General features: G+C 48.0%; 1 protein-coding gene across 3 annotated transcripts; it reads right to left on the reverse strand.

Annotated features, from left to right (window-relative positions):
* Positions 1-2,209: 2,209 nt before the first annotated feature.
* On the reverse strand, positions 2,210-18,223 carry CFAP20 (cilia and flagella associated protein 20). Of its 3 annotated transcripts, none has more exons than XM_054049246.1 (6): positions 17,779-18,223; positions 7,670-7,749; positions 6,253-6,364; positions 5,255-5,443; positions 3,923-4,033; positions 2,210-2,700 (listed from the first exon to the last, which is right to left on the reverse strand). In XM_054049246.1, the coding sequence occupies exons 1-6, from the start codon at positions 17,974-17,976 to the stop codon at positions 2,695-2,697; spliced, it is 696 nt and encodes a 231-aa protein (XP_053905221.1). In that variant the 5' UTR covers positions 17,977-18,223; the 3' UTR covers positions 2,210-2,694. The 3 variants fall into 3 exon arrangements, with proteins under 3 accessions (XP_053905221.1, XP_053905222.1, XP_053905223.1); XM_054049247.1 differs by having other exon boundaries at positions 17,893-18,212; XM_054049248.1 differs by lacking the exon at positions 17,779-18,223 and adding an exon at positions 17,619-17,637.
* Positions 18,224-19,056: the final 833 nt, after the last annotated feature.

The following is a 19,056-nucleotide window of genomic DNA, read 5'->3' on the forward strand; positions in this document are numbered from 1 at the left end:
CTCCAATGCTGTCTGACCCAAAAGGGAAGGACCATTTATACTTGCAGCAGCATCAACACAAACAGGAAAATGCCATCATATTTTGGTTTCCATTAAAACTATTGAGAAACTTTGTGGCCATCAGTTTATTCCAGCAGGATACAGCTGGAAGAATGAGTTAGGATGGTGTCCCACTGAAGACAAAGGTCAGCTGGGGGCAGTGTTCCCTCTAATTTTTTCCATCCATGTGCGGAATGAATTTTGTTACGTGCACCAATATCAAGGTAATGTGAAGATGTGCGCCACCAGTAGAAACCAAAAACCTAGGGATAATTACTCCAGCCAGGAAAGGTTTGGCATTTGAGAACTCACTACTCAAAGAATTAAATGTAAGCATAAGAGAGAAATAAAAATTATGAAATACATAGAGCAGTCAAAAAAAGTAAAACACACTTTGAAAGAAGTATCAAGAAGTAACACCACCACCACCAATGTGTGTTGGGAGGTGAGTGTGACAGAGACACACATCGTGTGCGTGTGAGACAGAGATGCGCGTTGCCCTTTTAAGTACATTGACCCTACTTAAAGTAAGCTGCCCTTTTAAGTAAATCAGCAAGTTCAGACACAGCGGCAGCTGCAAGCTCCCTCCTGAGCCCTGTCGTGGCATCCCCTCACTCTGTGGAGATGGGGTACAGGGGCAGGAGACACCCCGACATCAGTACCCCTCTCCCCGGCTCTGCACAGCAAGCAGGAGGCTCCCGGGAGCAGCTCCAAGGCAGAGGGCAGGAGCAGCACATGGCAGTTGGGGGAGGGACAGCTGAACTGCCGGCAACTGATAGCCTGCTGGACAGCCACCCAGCTTACAGGGAACTTAGGCTTGGGGCTACCCATCATGCCCGTTTGATCTCCTCCCTACGGTAGTTAACAATCCACATAGGCAGGAGTGTCTGATTTTGAAGCGTTAAGGACACTTGTCGAAGGCAAAGCAGAATCATCACGGGACAGCCTCACCAAGTAGTGCTCTAATAATGCTGCTGCTCTCCGGAGCCTCTTCCAAGCAGGCACCCCAGGGGACAAACAAAAAGTGTCTCGCCCCAGTGCAGCAATTGACTTTGCTCTCACAAAAAGGAGTTACCGACCTGCCACTGGCCACCTGAAGTTTGTATCCGTGAGCAAAGGCTTCCACTGCGGGCCAGGTCTCTCTCCTCTGGGACTGACTGATGGTCTCAAAGAGGCCAAGATCTCCACCCCTCCTCACTTGCAGTCAAGTGCGGCCTTTGGCAAGCTCAGTAAATGTGTCTGGATAGATTACAGATTAACTTCATTAAGGGCAGTCTTGGCACTGAGCGGATGGGTGGGAATGAAACAAGTCTGAAGCCAAGACTAAGGGTGTCAATGCAGGATTGATGCCTCCCATCTTTTATATCCTCTCCCATGTTAACTTATTAATCAAAGCTACCTGGAAATTCAGTTGTTAGAATACCCCCAGATGTCTCCTGCCGGAAGTGCTCTACAAGCAATTCTGAGGGGGTAAATTTCAGCCTCCTTGTCAAAGGCCACCTCCCCCATTAGACCCAGGGACAGAAGGTCTGTCCGTCACTGCTTAGCTTGCATTACGGACATAAGTTTGCTGACATTTTGTTAAGACTGACACAGAACCGAAACGACACGCATCCAGATTGGTTTGAGAGAGGAAAAAGGCTGGTTTAGAACAGGAAAACACTGCTTTAGCTCCTGGTCAGCTACTCTGCTAAAGCGCCAAAGGAAAGGAGCAATTGTTAATGTTTATGTTATTTTGTGCCCTTCCCTACAAGTGGCTGTTCCAAGGCTAGTCGGAGCTGGAGCACATTCTGTAAATATACAGATAACGGAGTGAATCTTTCCATTGCGTGCAGATAAAACCGATTGATTTGCGGCTCCTGAGAAAGCTGCCTTATTTATAAGAGACTTGCATGAAGGGTACAGACCCATCTTCCGGGGATGAGCAGTACACATGGAGAGCCACCCTTGGGTACATTCTGCCCACGGGGTTGAAGTTGCCCTGTATGATGTGGCTAGTGCACCTCTAGCCACAGCACTGCTGGGGCTCTGGGGAGCAGGCTGCAAAGCCAAGTGGAATTCAGAGGCAATATCAACATCTGGGCTGCTAAAAAGCTCTGAGGAATCTCTTTAAGTCCAACCATCTGTGAGTGAAAGAGCACCATCAAAGGAGGGAGATGCCTGGACATACTTACAAACAGAATCAAATGTTTAATAACTTTCAAAGTGTGAGTATTACATCCATATTTAGAGCACATATAAAATAAAGATGGAAAACCAGGAAAGGAAAAACACATTGGTATCTTTGAGAGGGCACACTTAACCCTGTAATTCCACACCAGATCCTCTCTTCAGACACGCTACTCTCATTGACTTGGTAATTTCCCCAAGCGAGGCAAAAATTAGGTACCGCGTCACTCGCAGTGTTTAGACTCCGCTTTTAGGAACAGCCAGATAAATACTCTGATTCGGTGCTACCTATGGGTGTACAATGCAATTCCAGTATTATTACATGGTTAGTTGTGTCCTGCCCAGATAAGGGATACCAAATTATTCAATAGTTACCCTATGCAGAGTGAATTTAGCTAATTGTGTTTCATTAGGACATTCTCCTCCACCTGCCTTCATGTTCATACCGAGCCATGGCGCGTTCCTCGTGTTTCTTTCCAATGCAGTTTATTGCTGAGGGGACACAAAGGAGACAGTATTATTAAGCGATCAGCATCTCACACTCCTATTCCAATGTGCCCCATGCGGCGTGTAATTGTACAGAAGGGAACGCTCCATTGGCACCCCTAAACTATCCTCATTGCTGGCCACATGCTATTGCCATGACCTTTGCAGCATGCAATCGTTAACACAGCCCTTGACCTACCCCTAAACAAACATCAGTCTCTGGGGGGAGGGATAGCTCAGTGGTTTGAGCATTGGCCTGCTAAACCCAGGGTTGTGAGTTCAATCCTTGAGGGGGCAAAATAGGGATCTGGGGCAAAATAATCTGTCAGGGAGAGTACTTGGACCTGCTGTGAAGCAGGGAACTGGACTCGATGACCTTTCAAGGTCCCTTCCAGTTCTATATTTCTATGGGGCGGAGATAAGATGCACTCCCTTGAGAAGTTCCTCCAAGTTCCTACCCATCTGGCTTATTCTGCCCAACCCAGAAGCGCTTTCATCATGAGGGTGTCTGGTCAAGGAGGGCTGGACATTTATCTACAAAGCTCCTCAATACTGATCCTGAAACTAGACTGATCACTGGAGAATGATCCAGCGGGCTCCTCTCCCACTCACCCCAAGGACACTGCAGCACCTCTCTCTACTCTAAGGCAACACACATCCTTCTTCCCCTTCCACAGCAATGATGGAACTCTATGAGAGTCAAGAGTCAAGGTAAGTGACCAGGAATGAGGAAACAGAGGCTAGCACCTCTTCTTGGATGAGGTCATCAACAACAGCCAGTTTGTCAGCAATTCTATCATCTCTCATCAGCAAGAGGGTCAGCTTGTGCGGTTCAACCCCAGACCAGGAGGAGCACAGACAACAGCAGGGGAACCATCTCACACACTCCCTTCCCCACGGAATTTGGAAGCCCTCTTTCTAGGGGTGGGAAAAGGAACAGAGTCTCCATGAACTTCAGTGCTTCCCGGGCAAGACTGCCAATCAGTAAACAATTTGAGATATTGCTACTGATTTTAATAGTCGGGAGCCAGTGATTGGCGTCAGCGGCAAGGGCATGTTCCCTACTGTGAGCAAAGGGGAAATGCTTTTCTGATACAAATATTATGTGGAGGCCTCTGATTGCAAAAACATCAGGGGGGAGGAGGAAATGCTAGACAAAGGAGGGAGATTTTTATGACGGCCCTAGCTGCTGCTTCCCCACTTCTCCCTCCTCATCAGGCAAGCTCACCTTGGCCTTGTTCTGAACGGGGAGGTACAGCTTGAACTCCGCTGGAAGCTCATCCTCCGAGTAGAGTCTGTCAGAGAAATACACCCTCCGGATGCGACAGTTCGCATGGATCTGGTGATGGAAAGACGGAGAGAATTGGCTGCATCTTTAACATCCTCTCTTTATACTTCTCCCCTTCAGCTTGATGGTGGTTTGGCTCGCAACACACCCTGTCCTCACTCGTCGATTACGGAACTCTCCCATCATCTAAGAATCCCAGATCCAGAAAATCCACTGTGGTGATCAATGCTGCAGGCATTACGCTGATCTGCTGACTGCCCCAGAGGCCTTGTCCAGTCTTCCTGGAGGTATCCTAGTCCCCCATCTTTCTTCCTAGCAGCTTTAAAAGGTAGCAGCTCCTCCTCCACCCTCTTCTGAAGTGTCCTAGCCACCCACCATGCCCTGGGTTTTTATAGTCGGATGTCCCAGTATCTCATGAAATCTCAAGTACTGTTACCTGGGCTGAAAACTGACTGAAAAAGGGTCATGATAAACAGCAAGGTAGCTGTTTAGGGAGGACGAGAGCCTGGGAAGCTCTAATTGGGTCGGAACATCTTTCAGAGTTTCCAGTACCGCTGCTCATGTGATTGGCACAGGCTCGGAGATGGTAGCAGAGCTGGTTCTTGTTCTGTCCTAGACTAGCACCTTTCATTCTTCAGGAACACATGCAGTAGGTGGCACGTGTCTGGGAGCTGGCTAAAGAGATCTGGGCAGAGCACCGGAGACCCCACGAAATCAGCTCTGCTCTGGCTGCCAGATGACTCAAGGTTCCTCACAACTACCCCCCTCTCTGCTGCTCCTTTCTTTATCAGAGCCCTCGCTGTTGGTGAGGAGAAAAACGCCAATTCCGCCCCTCCTTAGGGGCTTCCATCCCACTGTCAGATGTGTGCCTGGCTTCCCAAATAGACAAATAGCACCTCACCCCAGAGAACGCACCTCCCCAGCTTCCCCATGTAGCTGAAGGCTGGTGAGAAGAGACCGTGGATGAAGCTAGTTCCATCATCTGAGAAGCAGCTGAATTAAGGGGGGGTGGGGCGGAGGTCCAGTGTGGTCACCCATCACTAATACACGAGTCACTAGCACCAGTGCTGCTCCCCTCGAACAGTGCTCAGTTAAGACAGGGAACTGGCTAAGAAGCCAAAAACAGGGTGGAGTCCAGGCCCCTGTTCTGCTTGGACTCCAGCAGCCCAATCCCCTGGCTAGCAAGAAGGGAGACTGCAGGGCATGATCTCTACGGCTATGGAGAGCAGTAGGCTCCCTGGCAGCGGCATGGCCGTTGGGCCTAGCTCATACCTGGACCCTTAGGGTCTCGATGTAGTTCGTGCCATAGGCGCGGCGTGTGAAATCGGACAGGTTGAACTGAATTTGGTTCCAGCCGTCATCCAGCCGCATGGGCATGGTGCAGATGAAGGGCTTCACCCGGGTTGTGCTCTGGTAGTTACTTGCCCGGAAGCGCCTGCGCACGTTCTTATCATCCAAGACCTGATGCAGAGGAAAAAGACAGCCTGTCAAGGAGATATAGAGTTCACTCAAGACAGGCCGTCTCCAACCCAGAGTCAGACGCTAGGAGGTTCTGTAGGATAGGACTTTCTACTCCACTTCACAGCTAGAAGAACATTTGTAAGTCAGTGCCTAGATGCAACATGAAAACCTGGGTTTCAAACATGGTCACTACATTCTCTCATGGCCAGACTGGTGCCCCTAAACTCTGAGCCACAAGACTCATGGGATCAGGCTGCAATAGTAGAGAGGGCTTGATACTAAGGGCTGAAGGGGGGGAAAAAAGGAAGATTTTGTGGTTGATGCACTGGAGTAGGAGATCTGGCTCTGCCACAGACTACCTGTGTCACCTTGGACAAGTCGCTTCATCACCATAATAATCATCCCTGGCTCTTCTATATGCTTTTCATCTGCAGATCTCAAAGTGCGTCATTTTACAGATTGGGAAACTGAGGCACAGAGAGGGGAAATGACTTGCCCACAGTCACCCAGGAGAACAGTGGGGGAGCCAGGAATAGAACCCAGGTCTCCCGAGTCACAGTCCTGTGTTCTGTCCACTAGGCCACCACTACCTAGGGCTAATGTCAACCAGGGATAATATTTCTCTATCTCACAGAGGTGCTAAGAACAAATTCATTAGTTTCTGCAAAGTGCTCAGATGTTACAGTGCTGGAGTCATGAGTCTCTAGACAGCCATCTCCCACTCTCTTTATACCCAGCAATTATTGGGGCTGGGGGATACTCTCCTCTCTAACCCCTAGTGAGGCAGTTCTGCATATTACCCCACTCACCTGCACTTCAAAGGTGAAGTATTTCTTTAGGTTCTTAATGATCATCACCAGGAAGGGCAGTTTGATGCCCAGTGTCTTCTTTGGGTCAGCAGGGCAGGTGATGTACGTGGTACTGGGAGGGAGAAACACACTTAATATTTCTAGCTCCTTATGTCAGTCTGCCTGGTACACGGCCGATGTATCAATGGAGCACATTCTCAGACAGATCCACGTGCAAGAGGAGTTAGCCAGGAAGCCCTTATGTTAGATTTAAGCTTTCCAGGTCTAAGGAGTACACAAACCACAGGGTTTAATTGATTCCATATAACTTGGATGGTCTGAAGCTCCCACCCCTTTGACTGTCCCCAAGTCACTAGCAGAGGTAAAAATTGCAGGCCACTTAGAGACACTCTTCTGATATCTACCTTGCATGGATGTGCTATGCTCTGCTGACCCCGTTGCAATTTCACACGGTGCACCAGTACGCTACACTTTGCTCATATGGGGTACTAAGGGGTGGTCAGTCAGCCAATCAGATTACCCAAGCACACCTAGCCAGGCAGCTCGGACCAGTGGGGGCCTCAGTGAAAGAGTGGACTGTTCCACTCCAATGGGTGGGGAGGACTAGGACAAAACCACCATTCAGTTCAAATACCCTCTTCCTTCCCCACCAGGTTAATAGGACACTCCACAGTTATCATGAGAGCTTCCTGTTCACACTTCAAGCACACCGCACTAGACCCCCTCAGCCCTTGATCTGAGCAGGTAGCACCCTCACAACAAAAGGGCAGTAACTCCCAAGCACTGCACACGTTTAAGGAAGAGTTAGAGCCAAACGGCCCCACAACTTTGGGCCAAAGCTCTGACAAGCTCTAAAATCCATGTGTCGTACATTTCAGCGTCCTGCTGCTACTACGATGTTTCACTCACCCTCAAGTCTTTCACCGAGGGAACGAGTGGGTCTTAGGACAATCAGATGCAAGAGCCAGTGCATTGCTTTGGCTACAATCCAGCTCTCCCCTGGCACTAGATAACCCATGGGCTACAATGCCCCAGATTGTCTCTAATAAGAAACGCAAGTTATATAAGGAGAAAAAGAGAACACCTGGATATTACTAGGACTTGCTGAGAGAGGGAAGACATCACTGACAGTCAGCGAGCTCGGTTTGCATCCAGAGCTCTATGAGCATTTTAAAAACTCCAGCAAAACCCCAAATGTCTTGGAATAAAAACAGAGCTAGAATGGGCCACAACAGTGCTAGAGAAGGGGCCACTTGATTGAGAAGACTCTCATCAATAAGCTGGGGGGTGGGGGGGGGAAGAGATTAATAGTCTTTGGGAAAGAGAAGATGACTGAAGTGGCACTATGATCATTCATTCTGTTTGAGGAGCTAACGCTCCATAGCGTGTTAGGGGAAAAAATGGCCTCTTCCTCTACCTGACGTTTGTTCCTTCAATCTCCAGCACCAGTGACTGGATATCGTTATCGGTGATTCTTTTGATATGGCCATTCCGCACCTGGAACAAGAGAAAGTGGAACAGTTCGTTAGCCACGGGAGAGATGAAAGACAACTGCCATTCCTGAAGAGCAGGGGAGATCCCCCAGCCCAGAAGAGCACGCTAGAAAGACCTCCCACAAGAACGCCTCTCAGCAGCTACATGCAGAAATCAGATGGACATCGTCCATCATCCCATGCAACTACAACTGCAATTGCTACTACAGGACACGCTGCCCGCAAACGCCTTTACTGAGAATCTGCAAGGTCCAATGTCATCTCCAGATGCTGACATCAGAGGCCAGAAACAGTACGTTGACAAAGCACATCAGTACACAGCAAAATGCATGCTGAGTCACTCTGATGCATTTAAGTCTAGTATAGGAAGGCCCAAAGAATGCTCAAGCCGACAAGTACTAAGTTAAACCAAACCAGGGAAAGGAATGCGAGGTTGTAGCAAAAGCTACAAGCAGCCCAGGTCTATTTCTTCCCTCATTAATCTGGGACTCCTGCAGGCCAGTGCATCTACACCCAGAATACCCTCTCCACTTACAGGACTTTTACCCCCTGTGTGCTACTGCCCATTGCTAGTGCTGAACACTGCAGCCTGGTGCGCTCAGGCAAACAGCAGCAATGGATGAAGAAAGCTTGTTTTAAGTCACACTAATAATGGAGTAAGGCTAGAGGGGGGAAAAACCCATGACTTACAGCTGATCTGAGCTCTCCAATGATCCAGTAAAGTTCCTCACAGCCAGGTCCCTGCACAGTACAGGAAGGCCAGAATGGGAATTGGCACACTCACTTACACTTGTTCGTCTCAGCAACCAACTTATGCTGAATCTCAGGGTTTGTGAGTTCATTTAACGAAAAAGCTCGTTCCATGTTAAAAAAAATGTTTAAAGGCACTTCTGCTAATTAAAATCACCCACTTCCTCGTGCGGAGTCAGCACATTGCAACCCTGTGAATCCATGATAGCACCATTCTGCTGCTAAAATACAGAGCCACATTAAACATCTAATGGGAGGATTCCAGTCATATGTAATCAAATGATTTACAAAACCAGCAGTTCATCTTCAAATTGCTTAGTCAGTCGCTCTAGATGGACCTATAGTGGATAATAACGCGTGCGTTTGCTAAAAGAGAAATAAGAACGGCAAACAGGAGCCCACCTCTCTCTGGTCTTTAAGGATGTCTCTATTCAGATCACCTGAAATGGATGCTGGTAATGGTAGGAATGCTAGCATGGATTGACAGACCATGTTTTTAATCCCATTCCGAGCCATCACAGATAAAGAAGATGTTAAGCTGCCAGAGAGAGACTCCTCAAGGGATAGCAGCGTATTTTCTCCAATCCTATGCTTCTTCTGCACCAAATACATCTCCCATTTATGTATAGGTCTGTTTAAAAGAAACTAACGTGGCAATGTTCAGATAATTTGATGTTTTTCTCAGCTGCAACGGGAATCACCCATTAGAAGACTAACGTGGGGTTCTATATATTAGCAGCAGCAATAGGCGCTGTCGAAGTTAAAACCTGGAAACAAGGATGCAACACGCTGATTGTGCACTGAGAAAGTAACCTGGTTAGCCGGCTTAGAGAACAGCAGTAAGAATACCTGCTCTCAGGCTGCAATACAGCTTTCACCATTGGTAGGCCCCTTTGTTTTCGGTTTTGATTTTATTTAATTTTTCCTGGGAATTTATCAGTATTTGTTACAACAACAACAAAAACAGCTGAAAAATCGGTGCAAAAAAATATTAAAAATTGTTCTTGGTAAATATCAGGGTTTAGTTTGGTGGAGAAAGGACGGGGGGGGGGGGGGAGAAAGCATTCAGTAGATGAATGCTTTAACAGAATTCAATGCGGTTTGCTGCAGAACTAAAACAGAACTCAAATCACAATGCCACTTCTGAGTTTTAGGAAACCGTATCCCTTCAAACCCCAAATAAAACTGTTTGTTTGAATAAACAGTTTACTGTTGTAGACTTAGAACTATAGTAACATTTAATAATTGGGCCCAATATTTATAAATATTTATAAACACCTATTGTTTTATGTGAAGTCCTTCAGTGTAATTTCCCAAAGTCCTGCATGACGTAGGCTCACTGTTCTGGCAACATGGAGCTGGGTTAGCAGCTAGCTCAGGGGTTCTCAAACTGAGGGTCGGGACCCTTCAGGGGGTCACGAGGTTATTACATGGGGGATTGTGAGCTGTCAGCCTCCACTCCAACCCCCGCTTTGCCTCCAGCAGTTATAATGGTATTAGATATATATAAAAAAAGTGTTTTTAATGTAAAAAGGGGGGTCCAAGACCCATTCTCCTACAGTCTTGCATGTAGCTGAAATGTGTACGTGGTGGGCATGAGATTCATCAGTATGTTCAGAGCTTGCCTGTGTGCCTGTTTATTTATTGTGTGTATCTTCTAGACTAATACAGAGCCTTACTTCAACAAACGGCTTTCCACATACACACAGACTGATGTATTATTATAATACACGTCTTATGCAATGTATCTTATTTTCCTAATAAAACAAGTTATTTTTTTATATATTTGAAGGATAGTAGGGTGAAAATCAGAGAAAAACAAATACTTTTTGTAAAACCTAGGACTTTTTTTGGTAAAAATCGGTTTAAACTGAAAACGAAGGACTTAACCATTGGTAATCCCAGGACTGTACCATTGGTAGCCCAAGATTTCTTAGTGACGAAAAGGGGAGATAGGGAAGGTTCAGTGTTGGGCTTCTCTAGTGAGACTCCCAGCATGGATGATAATTCATTAGTTAATCAATGTTTGACTCGTAAAAGAATGTGTTCTTTTCCTTCTGCCCCCAGGTCAATTTAGTGCAACGTGAATTGACTAGTCATGGTCCGTGAAGCCAGTTTCTCTCTCCGAACGCAAGAGACACATTGGAGGATTACAGAGGGAATGTGTTTCTTCTCATACAACATTCCTAGGAGCAGGATGAGGAGACAAGAGGAAAGATATAAGGTAGGCAGGACAGAGAAAGCATGGATGAGACAGCCAAGCAGGCCGGAGGGCAGTGTCATGGTATGCATCCAAGGACAGCATATATTAAGAATTACAAAGAATTTGGAATGCCAATGTTTAGAGATGAAGTAGACTAGTCTACAAAACAACAACAGTTTGCTAGCTAATCAACTCATCTACTACCCTACCAAAACCAAAGTGGGGTACATAGAGAGAGCAGCATAAAACACACACCCTTCTCCAAAGAACTCTATTGGCACTCAGACATTGAGCCCCAATCCTTCCCTAGAAACTGGGGTAAGTGTGGGGACAACCAACTTATTTCACAAAGGCCTCTAAAGAGTCATCAGAACTAGCTTATCAACCAGAGCTAATTTGACGAATGGCTATTAGCCAGGCTGGGCAGGAATGGTGTCCCTAGCCTCTGTTTGCCAGAAGCTGGGATTGGGCGACAGGGGATGGATCACTTGATGATAACCTGCCTGTTCATTCCCTTTGGGGGGCACCTGCCATTGGCCACTGTCGGCAGACAGGATACTGGGCTTGATGGACCTTTGATCTGACCCAGTCTGGCCATTCTTATGACTCAGAAGAGAAGATAGCTGAAAGGCTCTGGATACCGTTACTTAACACCCCACCCCTGGAAATCACTCCCCCAGAGACTGACATTCTGATAACAGTTAACACTGAGTTCACAGCTTACAGCAGCATTGCTCAGCGAGGGATCTCTGGACGTCACAGAAAGAGAATGTTTATAACTCTAGATTACAACAGATGCTCTGCAATGAACAGTGCAGTTAAAGTGAAGGGATTTTTGTTGTAACTTTGAATGCGCAGAAGTTACACTTCCAGAAAAAAACTAATTTTGAGCTAACATTTTCTATACATTGTCACAACCCAGAGATGACTTTTTTGGAAGCAGAGAGAAAAAAAATCCTATCAAGTCCTATTTTATGCAACTGTGGATATTATCATCCATATAAATGGATAATCCTATTCTGAGTTACACTAATTTACTAATTATTAACCTGCCTGCACTCAAGACAATAAAATGCTTATTCACACACTCAAAAATGGCTGGACCTCAAGGGACGCAATCATCTTTTTTTAAAAAATCAGTTTCGTATGGACATATTTTTACCTACTATTGTTACTAGTAACACCTTAGATCAGTGTAACTAGAAGATTGGAGAAATTTAAGATTAACTCAGCCCTTGATAGAAGAATTCAAGTTCAGTCCAAGTGGTGAATAGTGAATTAAATAGGCTGAGGGAGACCTCTAGAGGCGCCAACGAGTATTTTATTGCTGTCCAGCATTAGTGCAGACACAGTTAGGTCATTATCTCTGGCTGGAACCATGCTAGCAACAGCTGTGTTTAAACTCTGCTGTTGCTAGCACCATTTCCCTGACCACTGTAGGCAGAGATTATCCTCCCCCTCGAGAGTCAAGCTAGTCTGACTGTGCGATATTCCACCCATACATGGGCTATAGCAGGGTTTTCTAATGCGGTTCCCAGAAAACAGTCCTTTCCACACTGGTCAGGGAAATCATGCAAGTAACAGCTACACCTCTACCCTGATATAACGCGGTCGTGGGGAGCCAAAAATCCCTACCGCGTTATAAGCGAAACGCCGTTATATCAGGGTAGCGGCGGCAGGGCTCCAGCGGTGATTTAAAGAGCCCGGGGCTCCGGCCACGGGGAGCCCCAGGCCCTTTAAATCGCCGGCGAGCCCCGCTGCCGCAGCCCTGGGGTAGCGGCGGCAGGGCTCCGGTGGTGATTTAAAGAGCCCAGGGATCCCCGCAGCAGCCGGAGGCCCGGACCCTTTAAAGCGCCGTGGGAGCCCCACTGCTACCGCGCTATATGCGAACCCGTGTTATATCGGGTCTCGTTATAGCGGGATAGAGCTGTATTTGTATTCTGTGGTCAGATTCCAAGTGTTATTTGGTATTCAGGTGAATGCTAAACACTGGCATACACTGCACTGCTAGAGAACAGCATTTGAAGTTGCTCTAACTTTTAATCTTTATCTTTCAGTTTAAGGAAAGTCTCAGTAGTTGCATACTTGGAGAAATCAGCCAGAGAATCAATCGATTTGATAAGTTCCTTTGAACAGTTTCCATCCACTGCAGCGGAACAGCTTGCAATGCTGAGATCAGAGAGCCAAGGCTCAGGATTGAAGAGAGGTTCTGATTAAGTGTTAAAATGGAGATAGTGACAGTGCCTTGCAAAACAGGTCTCCCAGAAAGGCCCCGATGACTCTGAAATGGCAGGAGATGCACTCCCTGGGTAAGTGATCTGAAGACTGAGCTGCTCTGCACAAAAAAGTCTAAAAGAGCTAGAAAACACGTTCTGTATTTAGGGGGCTCTGGTGGCTGTTCTGGCAGGATGGTGCTGGGTTAGCAGCTAGTTCAGGGGGTCTCAAACTGAGGGTCGGGACCCCTCATGGGGTCGCGAGGTTATTACATTGGGGTGGAGGCTGACAGCTCACAATCCCCCAACCCCGCTTTGCCTCCAGCAGTTATAATGGTGTTAGATATATAAAAAGTGTTTTTAATGTATGGGGGGGTGGGGGGTCGCACTCAGAGACTTGCTATGTGAAAGGGGTCACCAGTACAGAAGATTGAGAACCACTGACCTAGCGCTTTCCCTATCTCAGAAAGCCAAGGATGTCCACATCAATTTTCAGCAGCATCATCCACTTTGGATTCCGGAAGCGAAGTCTGTGAGCATGATGCTAAGTACAGAGCAGATGAGTGAAAGAGCTGCCCTCATTGCCAAACCACCTGCCAAGAGACTAACTGCAGCCCACTGGGGGTGGGGGAGGTGGGGGGAAAGAGAGTGAAAGGGAAGGAATGAAAGTAACTCATAAGGAGAGTTGGAAGCCACACTGTTCACACAGCATAAGCAAGGAAAGGAGTCTCTGTAAAGCGAATGCTTTCAAGATGTTTAGAGAGTCTTTGCCCTCCCCCTCCATCTACATTAAGAAAATAGTATAGTTACATCAGTACAGATCCTTGATGTCAACAACCTGCACCAGCACTTAGTAGGGCTTACACAGTGCCAGTTTCCTTAACACAGACAATGCCTAACAAGTCTGCTAGCTCTTGACATATTACAAGCGAACCCAGATCTTCAGGAAATGCTAAAAATCTCTGAAGACCTCTAACTATAAGCAGAATAAGAGTGCAGGTGAAAGTGACAAACCCATTTACTTTTAAACATAGATTATTACAAGAGCATTTTAACAGTAGTTGTAAGATGGAAACTGAGGTTCAGCTGTGCAGGGTGCCACAGTTGAGAAGAATGTCCCAACTTTAGTCTAGTTCCAATGGACATTGACCCCCCCCATTACAATGAAGCTGTCCCAGAGTTCAGCACACTTCACCATGAGAGACAAGCAGGGCTGACGAGGGGGGGGAAAGACGGTACAAATTACCAGGGCCCGGCTTCCCCCCCGCCCGTCGGCCCTGTTTAGCCCTTGCTGGGGGACCAGAAAATTTTTTTTCACTGGGGCCCGAACCCGCTCTCGACGGCCCTGCAGACAAGTATCTGAGTGGCCCAGCACTCAGGAGAACAATAGGTCAGCAGGCAATTTACGAACATTTTCACCCAGACTATCTCTAACCAGTGCTGCCACTCACTTACGCCATGTCTAAACTGGGGGGTCAATTTAGCAGGTCTAGTGAAGACCCACTAAATCGACCACAGAGCGCTCTCTAGTCAACTCCGGTACGAGAGGAGTAAGTTAAGTCTACTGGAGAATATCTCCCGTCGACGCAGCGTGGTGTCGATACTGCAGTAAGTTGACCTAAGCTACGTTATTCACATAGCTGGAGTAGTGCAACTTACGTTGACTTACCTGGTAGTGTAGACAAAGGTCTTCGAATCATAGAACCGTAGGGTTAGAAGGGACCGCAAGGGTCATCTAGTCTAACCCCCTGCCAAGATGCAGGACTTGGGAGCCTTTACATTTTAATGAGACCATTACAAAAGAAAAAAGAAAGGCTTATAAACCTCATGGTTAACAACATCCCTATGGGCACAAGTATTTTTCTTAGAACAGCACTGCATCCACTGGCTCAGCCTTCCTCTAGATCTGTTATGTTTATTTCAGCCCTGATCCTGCAACTAACTGTCTGCGAACATACTGCTGCCATTAACTCCAATGAGGCTCCAGGCAGGCACAGCAGTCTTCTCACATGCAAGAAGCTGCATGACTGAGGCCTTATAAAGCTAGCATTTCTTACAGCACGGATGTTAGCTGAATAGCATTTAAAAAACCAACATTATTTCTTTGCCCTCACAGGCGTTTGCAACACATTCCATTGTAGTATACTCTGAAAGCACCACTGGGCTCTCTTTCAGACCACAAATAGGCCTTGTTTTATTTAATATATTTAGCCCACATACCTGAAGCAGCACAAGGGACATCTGTAACAAAACACACCTCCAATTTAAAGAGCACCTTCAAAAAGGAAAGAAGTTGCACTCTTGCCCCCACCCCACCCCTTTCTTTGTGCTGCTCTATGATGTACAGAGAAGGACTGAAATAGTTTTATAAATGTAACAGATGTTTTGCTGCTGCTAAGTTACATTAGAATTTTAGGTCTTGTGAATGGACAATGAAATTATGATGTCACAAAAGACTGAACACTGAAGCAATTGGGAGGAGAAAGGAGATTTAGTCAGACTGTTTCTAACTTATTTTGGGGTTGATTTTTGCATAACATCAGTGACTAATGAGTACTTTGGGGGAAGGGATGTCTCTGTTAAAGGTTCAACACCTGCAAGAGCTGATAGACATCCGAGAGGCCTACAAAGCATTGCAGCAAAACCAGGAAAGGCAATAGCTGATATTCTTGCCATTTCTATGTAGAAAAATTAAAAGACACTTTCAAGACTTCTTTATACGTCCTAAAGGGGGGGGGGGGGGGGAACGCCATTTTAAGTGCCCTTTGCAGGCCATTTTTAAAAGGAACATAAACAAAACAAAACCATCGTTGGCTGACATCCTACTGTTCCAAGTAACACCCAAGATGACTGTAACTGACAGAGCAAAAAATAATTACCTGTTTTTCCCCAGGTTGTTTACTTTGACCATTTGGCAGCATATTGCTTACAGTCACTTTAATTATTTCACTGTGGTTAGCACCCCATGTTTGTGGGGGTCTTTTGTATAGCAACTGGAAAAATTCAACTTTTAATAATAGAAACATGCTATTTTCAGACCACAACATTGGGCAAGGAGATTTTGGGGCAGATGTAGAAACTGATACTTAATTTTAGACAATGAGATAATAACTAGATTTCACACTGACTACTTCATATTTTATAGTGTGCGGAGGGACATTTTTCTTCTCAAGGAACTCAAAGTGCAGTATGAGTCAAAGAGAAAACTGCAGACACTAAACTTGGTATTTCTAAGAAGAGACACTGCCTTATTAACACCCAATCACTCTTGAGACAAGGACAAGATCCCTGCATTGAGGATCAAAGCTGGTAGAAGTTCTGAGGACTGTTTCTTATATTTCAGAACACTGTATGTTGCTGCTTGTCATTAGGTAGGGCTTCTATTCTTCAGTGTTTGTTTTTAGGAATTCTTCAGTTGTACACAGATGCTCAAAAACTGTGTGTGTGGCGGGGTTCCTGGGCGCTCTCTCATATACAGTAATGAGTAGTATGTTATACACAATAGCATATATTACAGTAATGTAATAAGTAATCTCTTTGTAATGTTCTCTAGTGCTCTTTAATGGAATACTATTTCAAACAGCATTATTTTGAAGTGCACTAGGGAACCTTTAGTGGGCACCAGCAGGGTCAGCATGGACCAATTAACGTTCAACACAGTAGTGAGCTTTAAAAATCAAACCGCCACAGTCTGCATTACTCCTCCGTGCAGACAAGTCTTTAGATGCAAGTAACCATTTCTAGGGTTATGCCAGATAAACTCCTGATTTCTTTTTGGGGAAGGAGTTTGGGGGGGGGTTGTTATTGATTAAAACTGAAAATCAGATGCGTTGCTTACTACTTATAGGCAGCAGCCTCCATGACACCTGTAAACGAAGCTCTGTGAAGTAGCTACATGGATGGGACAGAAGTTGGCTAGCTTTTGCAGAAGTGGCTCTGCAAAGTAGGTTACAATTCTCTCTTTCAATCAAATCTAGTCTTTTAAACAATGACATCTGAATGCTTCACAGCCAGCTCCAGTCACTATGTCAAAGGACAAGTAACACCCACTACCTGCAAGACAGCAGGAGCTCCCAAGTTTCCTTACTGAGACCCAAAGGAAAGTCATTTTGTGAATGTGCTTTCCCCCAAGAGAGGATAGGCCTGGCCTGGCGCTCCCTGGACATATTCCATTTGGAGGGCAGCTTGTCAGGAATGGGTTCACTCCTCCAGGAACTGTCCCAGAGCGCAAGAGGCCCCCCCATAAACCTGCCAAGCCACCAGCGATGCCCAGGCCTGGGATGCAGGTTGCCAGGCAGCTTGTTGCCATAGGGACAGCAGATTACCAACCTCTACGGATCTGACCGGGCACAGAGGCCCCTAAGCCCCGGGGGGAGGAGTCCATGTCCCCCCCACACACACACGTGTCCCAGGGACCTCAGCCCTCCCTCCCCTAGAAATCAGAGCCACTAGCAGCTTCTTACTGCCACCACCCCTGGAAGTGCTGCCGGGTGGGGGGGCATTGGAGGAGGCCAAGGCCAGCCCCCCCACCAGCACCTTCTCATGCCAGATCTGCAGAGGCCCGGACCCCCTGTCGTCCCCCCCCAGAGCTCCCCAGCCCCCCAGGCCCCACACCACTTTCTTGTCCCAGATCTGCAGGAGCCCAGCCCCTGCCCCAGGCCCAGACCCCAGAGCTCCCCGGTCCCCCCCACTCCCAGCCCCCAGCACCTTCTTGTCCCAGATCTGTAGGGGCCCAGGGCCAGCCCCCCCGGAGCTCCCCGCCCCCAACCCCCCGGGCCCCCGCCACTTTCTTGTCCCAGATCTGCAGGGGCCCAGCCCCCCTGTCCCCCACGGGCCCAGCCCCCCGGTCCCCCCTGTCCCCCAGCACCTTCTTGTCCCAGATCTGCAGGGGCCCAGCCCCCGCGTCCCCAGGCCCGGTCCCCCCCAGGCCCAGCCCCCGGAGCTCCCCGGTGCCCCCGATCCCAGCCCCAGCCCCCGGCACCTTCTTGTCCCAGATCTGCAGGGGCTTGCTGCCGATGCTGTACAGCACGGAGAGGAAGCCGCTCTGGAACGTGTTCTTGAACATCCCGCCGCCGGGGGAGGGGGAAGGGTCTCCCGGCCGGCCCGGCCCGGCTCCCTCCGCTCCTCGCTGCCGCCGCCGAGCCCAGGCCACCCGCTTGCCGCGCGGAGGGAGATGTTGGGTCACCTCCCCGCCACAGGAAGGGGAGGCGCCTGCGTGAGATTCTTCCGCGCCTCGCAATGGTCCCCGGGATTGGCTCTATGCCGCTTGGTTCAGGCCCTGCGGCCAGGTCGCGCACCGTCACCAAGGCACTACTTTCCCCTCCAGCCGGAACTACTTCCCCCGCTCGCCGAGCGGCCGTGTGTTGTCGGCGTGTGCGCACTGCTATGGCAACAGCCCTGAGCGCAGCGCGCCCCGCCCTCGGGCTGAGGGGAGGGGGAGGGATCAGACTATCCGGGGTGGGCGGGACCTCAGGGGTCATCTAGTCCCACCCCCTGCTCCGAGCAGGACCAATCCCCAACTAAATCATCCCAGCCAGGGCTTTGTCAAGCCTGACCTTAAACACCTCCAAGGATGGAGATTCCACCACCTCCCCAGGGAACCCATTCCAGTGCTTCACCACCCTCCTAGTGAAATAGTGTTTCTTAATAGCCAACCTGGACCTCCCCCACTGCAACTTGAGACCATTGCTCCTTGTTCTGTCATCTGCCACCACTGAGAACAGCCGAGCTCCATCCTCTTTGGAACCCCCCTTCAGGTAGTTGAAGGCTGCTATCAAATCCCCCCTCATTCTTCTCTTCTGGAGACTAAACAATCCCAGTTCCCTCAGCTTCTCCTCATAAGTCATGTGCTCCAGACCCCTAATCATTTTTGTTGCCTTCCACTGGACTCTCTTTAACTTGTCCACATCCTTTCTGTAGTGGGGGGACCAGAACTGAATGCAATACTCCAGATGAGGCCTCACCAGTGCCAAATAAAGGGGAATAATCACTTCCCTCGATCTGTTGGTAATGCTCCTACTAATGCAGCCCAATATGCCGTTAGCCTTCTTGGCAACAAGGGCACACTGCTGACTCATATCCAGCTTCTCATCCAATGTAACCCCTAGGTCCTTTTCTGCAGAACTGCTGCCTAGCCATTCGGTCC

This window comes from Malaclemys terrapin, chromosome 14, assembly GCF_027887155.1.
Source record: "Malaclemys terrapin pileata isolate rMalTer1 chromosome 14, rMalTer1.hap1, whole genome shotgun sequence".
NCBI classification, from domain to species: domain Eukaryota; kingdom Metazoa; phylum Chordata; order Testudines; family Emydidae; genus Malaclemys; species Malaclemys terrapin.

Coding starts and splice junctions, on each gene's coding strand:
- CFAP20 (XM_054049246.1), bottom strand. CDS start 17,976: ATGTTCAAGAACACGTTCCAGAGCGGCTTCCTCTCCGTGCTGTACAGC. Junction 7,750..17,778: donor TGCAGATCTGGGACAAGAAG/GTGCTGGGGGAC, acceptor CTCTTGTTCCAG/GTGCGGAATGGCCATATCAA. Junction 6,365..7,669: donor ATTGAAGGAACAAACGTCAG/GTAGAGGAAGAG, acceptor TCTCCCTCCCAG/TACCACGTACATCACCTGCC.